This window comes from Anabrus simplex, chromosome 11 (genome assembly GCF_040414725.1).
Source record: "Anabrus simplex isolate iqAnaSimp1 chromosome 11, ASM4041472v1, whole genome shotgun sequence".
NCBI classification, from domain to species: Eukaryota; Metazoa; Arthropoda; class Insecta; order Orthoptera; family Tettigoniidae; genus Anabrus; species Anabrus simplex.
The window spans coordinates 35,289,595-35,307,042 of NC_090275.1; the positions used below are offsets into that span (position 1 = coordinate 35,289,595).

Here is a 17,448-nt window from a genome sequence, read left to right on the forward strand (position 1 = left end):
GGCATCTCCGTGGCCTTCACAGTGATCACTCAACATCTGATGCTGATCACACCTCTATATACCCTACGAGACCTGTAACATCACTAAACACGAACAACACTAATGCACTCTGGTGGCCATTCTACCTGTCACAGAGAACTGTAACTCAAATCATTTGCATAACCGCCGATGATGTGTAAGTGTATGAAGTTACATTGACTTCCGACCATTTCTTCTGGGTGCTTGAAGTTTTTTGTCAGGCAGTGTAAATATCTGACAGCGTACTATTTAATGTGTTGTTAATTTTGTTCTTTTGTTTAAACTGAACCAAGTTAAAATAAAACTAGTTTGTCAATTATAATTGGAGCTGTCTGTTATATATTAATCTATAGATTCCTGTTTTATCAGGGTGAACTAAAGGGCATATTTCTTGGTGGTATTCTACAATGTTCAAGTGGTGTTAATATTTTCTCATGCTTTTGCACTCAATAATCAACAAATTCAATTTTAAAAAATCATTTGTAAGTCGATTCATAAGCAATAATAATCCCAACATTCCTCTCAAAGGCCCAAAATAACCGTTATGCTGTTGCTGGTGATATGTATCAGCTTGAGGCAGTTTGTTTTAATAATAGAAATAAACTAATGCATTTAGACACTATTCTGTGGAGTTTGTTTACCACACAGCAAAATACTCTAGTTTGTCTAGATGCTAGATACCTAATAGGAGACACCTTATGAAACATAACAATTTCCTCCTAAATTCATGAGATTTCAAAGCTATTGCTAATATGGTCTCTCAAACATTAACCAAGTCTGCCAACACAGAAATACACAAATTTTTGCCATATTATCTTCAGTAGAGCCTGAATTTGTATGCAAAAATCAAAAAGTGAAATATGTATGCAAATATCCATAGTATGCAATAACAAACCAAAAAAAGTCAAATTAACTGTCTTTTTTTGTGGGAAATCTTACCTTATTCATGGTTGTTGCAGTACATAAGGAAAGTTGTCCTGAGATTTTCTTTTGTCAAGCTCCTATGTTTGTCGGTGAAGAATGTTTTCTACAATGAAAATGTCCTTTCTACATCGTATGATGTCATAGGTTGAGAACCACCACAATTCTTCTTCAGTAAATTCTGCATCTATTTCAGTTTTTGCACCAGATACAAGTTTTGCTCACCTGACAGATTATTTTGTATCCAGGATTTTATTTAACTTTTGACTAAGCTCATCGAATACAATTTTAGCAATACCATGAGTTTCTGGAAACAAATCCAGACATCTGATCTATCAGAGAAAACTAGTATTGCAAGGATTACTTTGAGCAACCAACTGTGTTATAATTTGAGGTAATCTATTTCCCAGTGCCATCTTCAGAAAAAACAATGAGTTATTAGCCTACAATAAAAGCTGCATTTCCTGCACTTAGGTGCTCTAACCAAGCTTTAACTTCACTGAAATGTTCTGCACAGTATGACACAGCTTCTAACCATGTAAACCCAATGGGTTAAAACTAGTTCATGAGGTAAAGGCAAAGTTCACAAAAAAATTTCAACTCTTAAGTGGCACCTTCACAAATACTTTCCTCACCTTGGAGACAAGAAGGTCCATGTCTATATTTGCCTTTAATAGTATCGGTGACAAGTCATATAAATTAATCAGGGATAAAGAACTTTTAACCTAGCTCCCAGTGGAAAATCAATTGAAGAAAACTTGCGTTGCAATGCGAGTCCAAGTCCACTGTATGTATGCCACATGGCTGCTTAACATTTTCGTAAATGACAGCAGCTACCAATGCCGAGAAATCAGCATCAAACACAAACACACTGTGGGTTTCAGCCGGTGTCACAGTAGCACACTTGCTATGGCACGATCCTGCCAGCTCCGAGGTCCTTGTTCAAATCCGTGCCCAGGTGAAGTTGACTTTTCTTGGATTGGTGCTCTCTAGCCGGTCTTACGCCATGTGCAGATTTAGCAACATAGCCTCGCAAAGCCCATTTGAATTTGTCCACAAAGGAATATGATTGGCTAACTTCAGCAACTGATATAATGACAACGGTGCGAGATATAGTATTATTATTTTTAAATTATTTATCAGTATGATCAACAGAGCCTTCGTGGCTCAGACGGCAGCACGCCGGCCTCTCGCCACTGGGTTCCGTGGTTCAAATCCCGGTCACTCCATGTGAGATTTGTGCTGGACAAAGCAGAGGCAAGACAGGTTTTTCTCCGGGTACTCCGGTTTTCCCTGTCATATTTCATTCCAGCAACACACTCCAATATCATTTCATTTCATCTGTCAGTCATCAATCATTGCCCCAGAGGAGTGTGACAGGCTTTGGCAGCCGGTACAATTCCTATCCTTGCCGCTAGATAGGGGCTTCATTCATTCCATTCCCGACCCAGTCGAATGACTGGAAACAGGCTGTGGATTTCCAGTTCATTTCATCAGTACGATCAACACACTAATGCTCATATACCTGGTTCGCATTATTTCCGGCCAGCCTGTATTTACGTAACAAAGCAGAACAAGATTCTTTTGTGGACAGCATTCCTCAATTTAACCAACACACAATTCCTATACAAATAGTTCGATCTTCCTGCATGAACACCCAGTCGCACTCAGATACCCAGCCTGAGACTGGCAGAACATAGGAAACCACCACACCATGTGATGGCATGCCCAATATCGACTGGATTTGCTTGAACTGTATGAAAACTCTTGGGAATTCCCTAGTTTCGCTCCTAATCTTAACTGCACAATATTATTTCACCACATTGTTGCATAGACACATAGCAGTTTTTTAAAATTATTTTATACCCAACTGACTGCAGAGATGTTATTTATCAATTACCAGCAATTAGTCAATGACAGAATAAGACTGTTACAAGTAAAACACTCACAGGGGTCTCTCTTTATAAACTCAGAGTGCACGGTGTTTGTATTCTGCACTACAGCAGCTGCCTCAGCCCAACTTATGTTGCCCCCGGCCACCATGCTTTAACCCTCGAGCCGGTAGCTAACAATAGACTGCCACTGACGATAGATCGTCAGGTCTACTTTACCAGTAAATACAGGTAGAAGAAGTTGTGAATATTTCCGTTAGATGGCAGCACTCATCAGGCATATTTTCTCCTTGGAATGTGGAATGTTTCGGTGTTAAATACATCAATTTATGTGTGATATCTTTGAATCAAATTAAGATCGCAATACGTACAGCTTTGAAACAAGTGTTTATTTGTTGTGACTTTCTTTCATCGGTTACTGTGTGTGTTATGCACACACAATGGCTACATTTTTGGATTTAAATGATGAAAATATTGTAATAGAATTAAATGCATCCATAAATTCAAGGCCTACTGCAGCAGAATGGATAAGTGTGTTGCCATTTGAGGTAGGTTCTGAACACCCAATGGTCAGAACTCTATCAACTACCGTACTTTTTATTGAATAATTCCTAAAGTATTAATACTATTCACTTAAAATTTGCATGCTTAAGATCAGAATTTGTTTCTCTACAAAATGTATATTTTAAAAAGTTTCAGAAAAAATGATTAGTTATTTATATTTCATGTGCAAATAAAACATGTTTGATTTTTTTTTTTTTTTTGAGGGAGCATTTAAAGGGGCAGAACTTTTATAAATATTACACTGAGGGTAAATGCAAACCACTTTTCAAACAGTCCAGTTCATGCTCAATGTTTCTGTGTATTATATGTGCATATTCTGTGAATAATACATCTCTCAGAGTGACATACATCAGTTACCGCAAGTGTGTGGTGCACTCTCACCAGTTAAGAGGTATTTGAACTACCGGTTTCAAGGGTTAAGCGTGTATACAATCTTCTATGAAATCTTACCTTATAAATGAGGTTGGAAGTGTCATCCTTCAAAACGAGGGACTAACACAATTAGGATTTTCTGCACACCAATAGCGAGAGTTATGACTGTATACATGACAATTAAGATGAAACCAGGCCTCATCCGAAAGGACACAAGCTGTGGGTCAAATAAACGATCATTCAATGATGCAAGATACCTCTCACAATATCTCACTCTTGTGGCTGGATCTGCAGGTTTTAAACAATGGGCCCGTGTAAACCTGTACAGTTTGATGTGTAGCAGCTTTGTAGCTTTGCGTGCTAATTTTGTGAGTGATTTATTCTGTGACCATTCAAGATTTGCACCAATGTCATCTAGCTTTTACTCTCTTGAAACTGTTCGAGTGCAATGAGCACCCAAGACAGTAGTTTCAAATTTATTTACAATTACATGAATCTGTGCTTGTGAAGGTGGAACTTCACCAGGAAATTGCTGAACAAATGCATCGCGTTCCTGTCGAGCCGACTTGTACTTAAAATAACTTTTACATACGAAAGTACGGTGTTGCAATGCTAACTGTCTCACCATGTTAACAGCTGAGATTCAGACTGGCTACTGATGCTAGGTCAAACACGTGCACGCTCCTTACAAGGTCAAGAATTACGTGCGCACCTCCCGACAGTTGCTTAAGTCTCCGAGAGTAAAAACGCCGCTGGACGGTCTGGGTTTATAAGAAAGACCCTGTACAAAAAATCCACAGCCTGTTTCCAGTCATTTGACCGGGTCGTGAATGGAATGAATGAAGCCCCCATCTAGCAGCGAGGATAGGACTTGTGCCGGCTGCCAAAGCCTGTCGCCCTCCTCTGGGGCAATGATTAATGACTGACAGATGAAATGAAATGATATTGGAGAGTGTTGCTGGAATGAAAGATGACAGAGAAAACTGGAGTACCCGGAGAAAAACCTGCCCGCCTCCGCTTTGTCAAGCAAGAAACTAACTTGGAGTGACTGGGATTTGAACCACGGAACCCAGCGGTGAGAGGCCAGCACGCTGCCACCTGAGCCATGGAGACTCACTAAGAGAGACCATGTATTTGCATTAAAAATATGAACTATGCTTTTCCCTGGGACTATGCACATATATAAAAACACCAGTCAAAATGTTTGCAAATGTGTGACAAAGTAAATAATTTCTGCATACCTTGAAACATACAGAAAAGAACATTCATTTTGCATACAAATCAGGGCTCTAATCTCCAGTAATGATCAATATATTTAATGTATAGACTTATTTACACTGCAGTGGAACTTCCATAGTTACACCCTCCCCTTTCCTATGATTACCTAGCTTTCTTCTTCTACACATCCTATATTAAGACAATCCCTCAAGAGATGTTCCCTGAATTAGTAAAAATATCTCCTTCACTAATGAAGATGAAACAAGCTTTTGAGACCTGGAAAGAAATAGGTTAAATGAACAAGGTTGACAAGGTAAGTCCTCGGCAAGGAAGACAATAGTGTGAGACGAAGTGGAGTAGGACACTGTCCTCGTGTTTTAACATGTGTGCTTTCTTCCTGTTGCTCCCTCGACTCACACTAGCCTGCCAGTATTTATCCTCTTCTCTCCTCTCATTCTAATCACTTGCATGTGAAGTCTCTTCATCTGGATTTTCTAGACTACTTGACAGGTTGCCTTTCTTCTGACTGTAATTATGATAATCAGAAGTGGTACATTTTTTCAATAACAATTAATGCAAAATGTGACCAAATGTTGTAAAAGTAAGTATACTTGAAGTTTAAAAAAGATGAATTGTATCAATGAGGTTTTTGATCCACAATAAAATGCAAAATGTTTGTCATCATCATCATCATCATCATCATTTCCCTTTATCCAGCTGAAGCCAGGTAGGGGCAAATATGGTTCCTCTCCACTTTCTTCAGTCTTTCCACCACTCCTCCTCCAACACTATGCCCCAGTCCAGGTTTCTTTCTATAATGCTGGCGTTGGATGGTATCCTTCCATCTCAATCGTGGTCGTCCACGGCCTCTCCTTCCTTGGATTTGCATTTCCATCACCTTTTTTGGCATTCTTTCGTCGCTCATTCGCTTTATGTGCCCAAACCATCTTAGTCGGCTCTTCTCTATTCTATCATTCATTTTTTCCACTCCAATTTCTTCCCGGATTTTCTCATTCCTTATTTTGTCTCTTCTACTCTTCTGTATCATACTCCTCAAGAACATCATTTCAGCTGCCTGTATTCGACTCCCACCCTTCTTTGTCATTGTCCAAGTTTCTGCTCCGTAAGTTGTTATGGGTACGTAATACATCTTGTACATAGTATCCTTTGCTTCCGTTGGCACAGCTTTGTCCCAAAATGTTTGTGTTCCTGCAAAATAAGAGCATTTTTACAAGCCATTCTGGTGTATAAGAAAAAGGTAGCCATGATGTGTGTGCGCGCTGTCAGTATTATACTTTCAAATGACTGGCACAGGTTGCGAATTGTTAAGGCGAACTGGTTACCTCCCCATGCATTTGTCTTGTTACCTTCTATGAACAGTACAGGAACATGGTTAACCTGCCATTCTTTTTGTTGTTATCTAGAGTTCAGAAGTAATTAGTAGAAGGGTCTGTTTCTAGTGGTGGAGCTACTGTATTTCAACGCGATTGTAACACACTGGCCGCTTCTACGACACACTGAATACAAAGATGACTTGAGATAAATTCATCATTGATCTAAAAAAAGTGAAATGTTTTATGAGAGGGACTCACATATTTTAATGTGTAAATTGTGTAATATGAGCCTGGTTTGGAAGAGAAAAGTAAATATTGGAGAAACACGCAGAAAGTAATCAGCACATATGAGCAAAACAGAATTTTGGTTTAAAAGCTACAGAAGAACGAGAGATTAAACTACCAACTACATTCCCAGAGCTTAACATGCTGATACGTTGATATTTTAATATCCAATTCTGCATTTCCAATGAAAACTCTGAACGCTAACTATAATGCTAGAAAATGCTAAATTCTTTGTTTTAAAATTCACCTCAACATGTTTCTACGTCTATAGTTTATTAATTCTTCATACATACATCATCTTTATAGAATGTTTTGCCTTTGAGCATTCAGTCTGCAAGCCTCTGTGAATTTACTTATCGCTGCCACAATCCTCTATTTGTAACTAGTTCTATGGCCTCGTTTAGTTCTATACCTCTTATCTTCAAAATCGCTGGAAACTGAGTCTAACCATCATCATCTTGGTGTCCCTCTACCCCTCTTATCCTCCATTACAGTCCATTATTTTCCTAGGCAACCTATCCTCGTCCAATTGCCTTGCATGACCCGACCACCGAAGGTGGTTTATACGTTACAGGTTCATCTATCGAGTTCATTCCTAACATGGCCTTTATTTCCTCACTCCTAGTACCCTCCTGCAATTGTTCCCACCTGATTGTACCAGCAATCATTCTCAATTCTTAATTCTCATTCTTAATTCTTCCTATAATAAAAATGAAACACAAGGAATTGGAATTCCACTGCAGTGTTTTCTCTTTCAGAAGCAAATTGTTGCATGTTATATGTACTGTAGTTAGCACCAGCAAACAACACAACAGTAAAATCTTATTTAAAGAAAAGCACCATGACATTTTTTTAAAATACACATTATCAATTATAAAATGACATTTAAAAAAAAAATACATTATCAATTATAAAATGACTGCTCTCCCTCTTTCTATTATTGCCATCACCAGTAACTTTTTAACTTGTTTTATTAAACAATTTAAAGTAGTTCTTTTTTTCCAAACTTTTCATGCATCTAGAGATATATAAATGGAAATTATACTGATCATTCGCAAAAATGGAAGACAAAATATGCAGTGTATATACAATATGCATCCAAGCAATATAAACACAAACCTACCTCTTTTTATAGACCTGTTAATTTACATAAAGATAGCGCAAATTTACTATTTAGCAATGCCCAACACAGTGTCTATAACAGAGCTGCTCAGCTGGGCGGCCGTTGAGGCTAGTCCAGTGCGGCCAGTCTTGCCCGACTTAAATGCGGGCAACTTACATGTCACAGTGAAGCGAAAGAGCAAACACACTTTGCAGCAACGTTTGATTTTGATTACGAAGCTCTCCCCCTTACTACTCAGCAAAATGCTGATTGGGGTACAGTAATTTTTTTAAAACATGCTATAATCACAAGAAAACAGACCTTTTCGAAGATATACTATTCTGATTTATACTGCACCTGATATAAACAGATTTATTTTCTTATATTTATGCATTCAAAGAAAAATAACAAGTTATAACTTTTGGATTACAATCTACAAAATGTACATGGTTTAAGCGTACAAGCTACGATTTACAATTCCTTGTATGGAGATGACAGTATTTTTAAAAAAAATCCTGTTATTCATTCAGCAGAAAGTAATACATTTCCATAAATCAAAAAGTTTACAGCTTGATTTTGCACAGTGTTTTAGTGTTGTGTGACTCCCTGTTCAATGAATTTCTGAAAATAGTATTTAAAACTTATCACTCATCCGATGATAATAGCTAGCCTCTAAATGGTGAGGGAGTTTCACCATGAGCGAGGACATAGATATTTACTATCCGAGATTAAAGCACAACAATGTAAATGTATCTACAAAATAGACTTACACAATGACTTCAAATAAATAACCTATGTTATGTTATTCCCGGTAAGCAAGATTTGACTGTTGGTGAGTTTATCAGATAATTTAAACCCAAGCAACCACAAGGCACAACTTAACCACCTTAATACCATATTATATTAGAAATGTTTCTATAGCTTTAAAATGTAATAGTGAACATTACAATTCATTATGTACATCACAAAAACATATTAAGTTGTAGGCTTAACTCTTATTGTATCCAGTCAAAATACAAACTACAATCAACATAAATGTATATGTAAATTGTAAAATTACGTGGATTTCTGGCCTCTTTCTTTCATTGTTTTCTGCCTCCATTTCAAACCTGGGTATCGCCGCAGTGCTCAAGAGTGACTGGGAGAACTTCACCCAACCTTCACGGCCTGTGACTTAACCACAACGTCACTGTGGTTTAATAGCATATGCTTGTCACCAGCCTGCCTGCGTACTTATAGTGCTGTGCGCCTGCGGGACAAAATGCCCAACATGAGCACTTCTGGTCCAGAACAACTTAACATGCAAAGTGGCAATGTCTTTTTTTCGTTCACTTACTAAACAGAATGACACTGAAGATAAAAACCCCTTTGTACTTTGAATGATACTGTTGCGTGCTCATGAACTGCCAGTTGTCTGTAACCCACTTCAGCATTTCCTGAAAGGGATGAGAGAGTCAGGTCGAATGCTCCCAACAGGTGACTGACTCTCCTTGTATCGTGCTCTAAGTCTGGCTTCCCCGTGGCCTTCTCAGAGCAAAATGAGAATATTCCTTTTCTGGCCACACCCCCGAAGTTCCAGTACTGCACAACCACGTATATAGAAGCACGCTCGCTGCAAACAAACAGTTGTTATTATTGTTGTTGTTCATGTCATCGTCGTCGTGTAGGAGTGGGACAGCAGTCGTGTTGGCTGGGGTCTGATGTGTCGTTGTCGATAGTGTTAGAGTGTTGTCGTCATGTTGTGGAGCTGGACAACTGTATTCGGACTGACAGTTAACTTGACAGCTGTCCCTGGCTGCACAGTGGCTAGGCTTGTTGACGTGTTCACTCTAAGACTATCAGCATCACTGAGTGTTGGATACAGTTGCTGTGTGCATGCTCTCATGGTGTGGCGTATTACAATCAATAACAGAGCTATCGTTGAATAGGCAATGATTAATTAGCATTTATAGAGTTCAATTATTCTCATGGAAGACCACAGAAGTATGCATTCGGTCTCCCATAAACAAGGTAGAGACCTTGTTTTTAAAGTTCTAAACTATTTCAGGAGGGAAGCAGAAAATGGCGGGTGAATTCACGGTGGTGCCAAGTGTCGGGAGCAGTCCGCTGAAGCATGTGGTTTGATTGTTAGGACTGTGCAACGTATCGCTAGTGAATGGAGGACATTACATAGTCAAACTGGAAATGTTATTTCATTCGCCAGGAAAAAAGCGGCAAAAGCCTGAAACAGTCTTACTGGTGTTAGAGACATGTTTTTATTAGCTTTTTAAAAATTATATAACAAGAAATTATCTTTGAATTATTCTCTAAGACTCAAAGACGCCTACAGACACTTGAAGTGCGCCTGCGCTATGATTTGAGTGTAGCTTAATAGTATGTTATTTTCTGCTTTGGCATTGCTTGTTCCCCCTCCTGTTCCTTCTCCTTCCCTTCTCAAGAGTAGTCTAGGTAGCTGGTTGTGTCCAGTGGTTGAGAATCATTTTTCGCTTGATCAGAACATCAACTTAGGGGTTCCTTTCGAACCTGAGGCTTCTGGGCTGCAAGCATCGAAGTGTAAGTCATGAGTGTATGTTGTACGTATATGTTGAGTGAAAACTTAATGCTTGTGGCAGTGAATGGGCGTGCAATTGGGTAAGAGTTGTGCTTCTGTATGGGCTGTGCTGTGTGCATGTGCCGGGCTCATAGCCCAGGGGCCAGCTGAAGGCCGTTCCTTTTTTGTAATTTATATTACTTTTGGTAATAGATGTTCTGTTCTATTGTAATTTGTCATACGAGGCCAATAGAGGTTTATTGGTTTATTGTTGTAAGGTGCTTCAGTTACGTTTTTGTAAATATTTTCCTAGCTTGTACGTTGTTACCTTAGAATGAATTTACGGATGGAGAACTCCCTAACCTCAGTTCACCTCTCTTCCCCTCTGGGTATGTTCCTTTTTCCTCAGCCCTAATGCTAGTACCTTCTCACTGGTATGGATACATTTGATAAAAAGGTACTGCAATGCAAAATTTTTTGCTCTTCATGAAAGGGTGAAACTTTGTACGGCAAACAAAACAGTCGATGTAGATGTTGATTCCCATAGGGAACCTACATCATTTGATGGCCAGGCAGGCATCTATTTTTGGAAATGAGACATAGCTCTCATAGTGCATTGGCACTGCTGGTGGCTTCAAATAGCCTATGCAGTGGCCTCCACGGTATGCACTAGCCTTGCGTCTTGGGTGGTGTGCTAAGTCCCAACTGACGAGCCTAACTTAGCACACGAGGGCGAAACGCAGGCAACCAAGAAAGAGTTAGCTGGAAAATTTATAATGTCCAATAACGGACCATTATATTGGTATAATATTAAAACAAAACAGTCGCCGAAATGAATGAGGCCGTAGAATTTGAAGGAAATTAACCCTCTATGTTATGGATATTTGAAATCTATTGGATTCAAATATGCGAAGTGCACAATTGATATTATAATGCTTGATTTTATAGGAACCAATAAGTAGGGTGAATTGAATGACACTGAAAATTGTTACAATAAGTGCTTTCATTATAACGTCCATTTGCTACTTGCCTTTCTTTCTGAGGACTAAAATTACATAAGTATATATCTAGTATATGGTAGGATTTCCGAATAAATAGTCTTAAAAATTATTGCTATAATAATATATCCTGTTATGAATTTACAATCTGGAAGCAGATACTGTCAACAATTTCCTGACAGCTGTCTCTTCGCTATCAGCCGTGTGCAGGTGACTACATCCCTTTCTGTGCGTCCGCACGTCAAATTATTTGCCGATCCATTTAACTGTTGTTGTTGGAGTGAGTGAACAGTAGTTGTCGTCACCGAGTGTACTGGAAGAGTATGACAAAGAATGTTGAAGTGTGGTTCACTGTGAGAGAAATGAACTTTGTAGCATCCAAAGTATTTATAATAGCTACTGCCTCCATCTTCAAATTCATGCTCTGACCTAATGTATTACTTTCCTGATCTTCCATGGCAAGGAAGTACAAACGAACATTAACATTTTTATTTGAAAATCTTCCAGCAGAATTCACCAGTTGTCATAATGATGATACCAACATAATTATGTAATTAGTTACTGTGTAAAATTACATGAAGCAGAACCTTGTTTATCTGGGTCGAACGGAATTGTAATAGTGTCCATTGCTCGGTCATAATTTCTTTACAGGTTAAAAATAAGGCAATTCATTTTCTCGCCTGAAAACCACAGATACAATGCGCAGGGTTGACTGGTTTTTTAGAAGTGAACGTGTTGAATTACAGGAAATCTCAAAGAGCCTTCTGGCAGTACATACGACAGCAAATACCAACATTCTGTACATACAGATGCAGCCCTTCCTAGAGGTCTATATTCAGTGCTATGTTTTGAAGATGTATACTAAAGAAGTGATACCTCAAACTATATAATCTCTTACTAACCTTGAAGCCATGGTGCTGTTGGTGGTGGTTGGAGAAGTGATCCCCACATTGTTGAAGTCTCCCGTTGAGCTCCATCGTTTGGCCAAGTGGAGATTACTACTTCGCTGTTGTTGTTGTTGAAATTGTTGTTGCTGCTGCTGTTGGTGCTGGTGCTGTTGTTGCTGTTGTTTAAGGCTAGACGTGGGAGTAGGGGTTTGATGTGGGGGTGGCGTATGCGTAGGGGACGGAGATGTTGGGACGGGAGAGACGCTGTTAGAACTCTGGCTGTCCGAGTGCAGTGACCCTGTCGACTGGTAGTGGACCATTCTCCTGCAAAAGACGTGCAAGGTGTGTGAGGTACAAGCAAGCGTGCACCACATGCTGAGCAGCCAAGTGGTTCAACAAACTACATTCTCAAAGCAATCACAAGGCAGCACTTTCTCATTGGATTGAGTCTCTTAAGAGCAGAAAAATTGAGAATTCCCATCCTAACTGCTTAGTTTATATCTGCATATTTAAATATTTGGAAAACAGAATATCTGAATTTTACAATTAATTTCCCAGCTCCCTCTGTGGAGATGTGGTAGACCATCAGGCCTCTGGACCCCAAGACTGTGGGTTCAAAACCAGCAGAGGTAGTCTGATTTTTGAAGGGTGGAAAAGAAAGTCTGTTTAGCTCTCCATTTCATATGATGTTAGATGTTGGCATGTAAAATATCTCCGGAGACACATGCAGAGTTTACCTGATAAAATTACCGTATTTACGCGAATAAACCCCGCCACCGAATAATCCCTGCACCCTAACTTTAGGAAGACTGGTTTTGAAAAAGAAAAGAAAAAAAAAATAAAATAATAATGCCAACATTGCCTCAAATAAAACCCGCACCCCAATTTCGTGCCTCAATTCCTTTTTAAAAAATATGTGGGTATTATTAGTGAAAATACGGTAATTCAACCTGGCAATAAGCAACATAACTCCGACCCAGTTTACTGTGCCATCTACAACCAAATCCCATGGCACAACAGCTCCGAAGGGCCATTGCCTACTAAGCGACCACTACTCAGCCCGAAGGCCTGCAGATTACGAGGTATTGTGCGGTCAGCACAATGAACCTTCTTGGCTTCCTACATCAGGGCTGCTATCTCACCGTCAGATAGCTCCTCAACTGTAATCACGTAAGCTGAGTAGACCTTGAACCAGCCCTCAGATCTATGAAACAATACATGTCCTGGCCGGGAATCTTAACCGGGTCCCTGGAGTAAGAGGCACACAGACTACCGCTACACTGCACTCTGCCATCTAGGAATAAAATGGAACTTTGAAACTAATTCACACATAACCTAAATGGACTGATATTAAAATGCCTACTCGCGATAGCCGGGGCCATATGATATTATTACTATCATCTTTTAATAAATTGTCTGTTAAAAACTTCAGTTTATTTTTTAAACATTTTTACAAGAATGTAACTTGTTATGGGCTGCCTAGTCAAGGTGTTTCAGGCATGATCAGTTCACCCGGTCGAACAGAGGCACATAGCCCTGAGGTTCACTCAGTCCACAACAAGAATGAGTATCAGGTTAATTCCTGGGGATAAAAGCAGCCAGGCATATAGCTAACCACTATGACAATTAGTGCTGAGGCTATGAATAGTGGAAGCCTTTAACTTGCATTCTTACAAGGGCTTTGGGAGCATCTTTGGTTTTTCTTTTTAAATAACCTTAGTTCTGTACCAACGTTTTACTTTTGCGTTTCTACTTTGGGTATGGGAAGCAGGTAGAGACCCTCTTTTGAGGCAGTTCTAATCAGGGAGTGGCAACCCTGCCCATGTGATTCCCAGAGCACACTGATCCAGAGTGTAGCATCTGGTAAAGGTTCCAGCTCAGGATTATGAGTGAAGACCTCAACGGCACCTACAGTAGAGAAGAATGGCTTCAGTACGGTGTCAGAAGCTGCAAACCATTGCACAGGTTAACTGAGCAAAAGGTATATCTGTATCCAAGTCAGAAGCAGATATCAGTCATAATATTTGTACCTCAGAGAGGTGGCTACAACAGCGACTGTTCTCTAATTTAAGGGTGGTTAATGAATAGCCTAAAATGGCACTGAGAAAGGCAATGGGAAATCATCAATTAGTTTTCCCCAGGATTTAACAGCCATGATTGGATCAGCCGAAAGATGGAACAACCTCATGATTATGATACTTCAGGTGTGAAATTAGAATTTACATAATAATTCACCCTTTTGTGTCTGGGCATAGACCCTGCTATGGTAATGGAGTCGACCCTAGAGTCAGCAACTCTAATGTCTGGCAGCAGGAAATAATCCAACACCCTGAGAGGGACAATGGCTTAGGGTGGAGGAGCCCTCTCGGGAGAACAATTGTCCATCAGAGGGGAAAATGCGCTTGAAATCCATCAGGTAGCATTTGCACCCCAGATTAGGGATGGCTACAAGGGCATCAGTTCTCCAAGTTCAGAGAAACCTTTTAGATCCTATGGAGTGCTGATGTCACCAAGGGCATGCAGTCATAAAACTTTGCTCTCGTATCAACAAAAACCTGGCTGAAGGCTAGAAATTGTTTGAGATTATCATAATTTTGCTCTTTTTTACAACAGCTTAGGCTTCAATGGCCAGTGGTTGTATGATAGGAAGGGGAAACCAGCACTGTCTACAAACTTATTAAATACTTCAATTGGATAAATCCATTGGATACAGTGGCATTGCAGAAGTAATTTGTTTTGTTAGTAAAATACATCAATGGGTGCTGTGTTCTATTGGAAGTGTATGTTGCTCTGTAATAAAGAGGAGCATGGAAAACAAGTGTTCAATCCCTATCTTGACTGCCATCGCAACCAATATTTAACCAGTGAGGAAAATAAATGTAGAACTAGATAAGAGACAATGACACTGCCCATTTGGGAAAATTCAATTTGTATTATTTTACTGTCATGGACATATATAGTAATTATATTATTATTATTATTATTTAATGAAATTCACTGATTCATAAAATTTGGCTACCCATACTTGCGAGTGTCAGGGTTTACAGTCAAGAATTTTTTCTACGTCACCTTCCCATTCTTATTTAAAGTCAATTTAGAACTTGGCCAGGTTTTAACAGTAATACCCTTCCTGCCATCATGCACTGATCCTATAGAGATCTTCTCAGGGTAGTGTCAGCAGTTGAAGTCCAGATTCCCTTCCAGACATAACACTATTTTCTTGGGATCAAGTAAGATTTTAACCTCGGCCGTCAACCAAAGTTTATCCTCAACTAGGGAGAACAACTGAACTGAAAACATACAGCGAACAATCAAATGCTGAATTGTGATGCTAAATGCTTCTCAAATGCAGATCATCATGCAAATGACATACTACTCTAAACAATCAATCACCTTTTTGATGTTTTCAATACAAGAAATATTTATACAGCTTCGTACCATTATGCACTAGAACCAAGTGATCTATTCCACAAGGCTACGAAGTCTTGCACTGCTTGTGAATATTATTTCATACAAATCTTTGTCTACATGCCTAGATATGCAAATAAATTCAAAGAGCAAAACTAATTCTATGCAAAGCTATACAAGAACAAACCAACCTTAGAAAGGATGTTCTGAGAGATTGATTATTACCGATTGTCAACCTCCGAGACGTACAGATTCTAATTTATTTCCTGTAGTGGCAACAATGAATGCTAAATGCATTTTTACAGGTTCATACAATGAAATGGAAAACAAACCTGAAGAAATATCACATGTGGAACATTTAATCAACTGAGATGGGGATACTTTCTTGTATGGGGGCCTTGTTTTTCCTCAATCTACCATCCACGAATTGCAGCAACAATTTTTAGAAAATAAATAACAAAAATAATCGTAAAAGTACTACCATATTTACTCGTGTATTAGACCCCCCCCCCCTCACTTTTTGAGACAAGGAAAATGAAAAAACCTCTCATACAAGACTCCCCAACGTAATTTGTCAGAGAACAACGATTCCACTTCAAAGCGGGTACAAGCCTTACTGCAGCTCTTATGACATCGCACAAATTTGTGAATAGTTTCCTCCGTACCAAAATTAAACAGTACGATAATAAAACGAATTACCTCCACACCTGTAGATATCCATAAATGCGGCAGGCTTTCCTGTTGTTTTTTTTTTAATTTTTATTTTTTCCGTCATACAACTTCTAGCACTATCCGGGCACTTGATACCATACCTAACCTAAACAATGCAATCTCTCTTACCTCAATTACAGCTGTTCAGGTAAATCCTGATGTAACAAGTGTAGAGAACAAGCATGAAATATACTTAAAAATTAAGTTCTGGCTTTTAACAGCCACAGTTATCCAAAGAATACTTCAAGTCATCGTGTATTACATTCGGAAGTACAACTCCTAACATACGCTAGTTATCAGCTGGTGTGTTGGCACGCTTTTATAGCATGGCTTTATTCAGAAGGGGTGGCAATAGTTGGGAACAAAACTATTTTTGAAAGTTTCAAAAAGACGGGATCTTGAATGTTCTCGATGGCAGTGCATGGCTAACGAGATGGCAGTGAAGATGTCAACTGGAATGACGACACACTGGTTGCAGGCGACAAGACAATAATTCAAATGAAAGCCATGACCTGGTTTACTGTGTGGTAGGCCTACTGCTCAAATGACAGACAAATAATTGGCCAGCAAGTTCCTTTGATTAATATTTCATAAAACGATAAGGTACCTTTATTCACTTTCTCTTTGGGGTCGAGTACGAAGCGAGACTTATCTTCGTAGCGAGTTTTTACTACGGAATGTCCTTCCTGACGTAAACCTCAGAGGAGTTAAATGAGATGAAACGAATTACATGATGAAAGAGTAACTAAAACCGACTATAATTACTTTATATGTAGGCCTAAAAGTCATGTGTTCACCATTTATTGTCTCTTTAAATTTAGAAATACTGCTTTCCAATGAAAATAGCTGATAATACACAGAATACCATCAGTGTAAAATGCTCACATGTAAAATTTATAGCTCTTTATAGCCTAGAAATCATGTGTTCACTGCAAAAAATTTGATGTTATCGCATATTGGACTCCCACCCACCTTTTACATTTTTAGCTGTAAAAGTAGAAGAAAAGGGGTCTAATACGCAAGTAAATACAGTAATCAAAACATGATTGACTATCTAGGGGCTGAACTGGAAGATTACCTGAAACTGTCAATCTCAAAACAAATATTTATTTTTAACTAAGAAAAACTAAATTTATATCCTTCAAAACTCCCGTTGCTCAATATACACATTTTTCATTACTATCTGTACACTGTCATGTTCAACATCT

The 17,448-nt window shown here is 39.0% G+C and overlaps 1 protein-coding gene across 5 annotated transcripts in view; it reads right to left on the reverse strand.

Moving 5' to 3' along the window:
- LOC136883357 (echinoderm microtubule-associated protein-like 2) overlaps positions 1-17,448 on the reverse strand; it is a 340,211-nt gene that overhangs the window by 100,903 nt on the left and 221,860 nt on the right. For all 5 annotated transcript variants that reach the window (XM_067155614.2, XM_067155610.2, XM_067155612.2 and 2 more), the window contains one exon: positions 12,137-12,445. In XM_067155614.2, the coding sequence (XP_067011715.2) occupies positions 12,137-12,445 (309 nt within the window). The remainder of the gene's footprint in view (positions 1-12,136; positions 12,446-17,448) is intronic.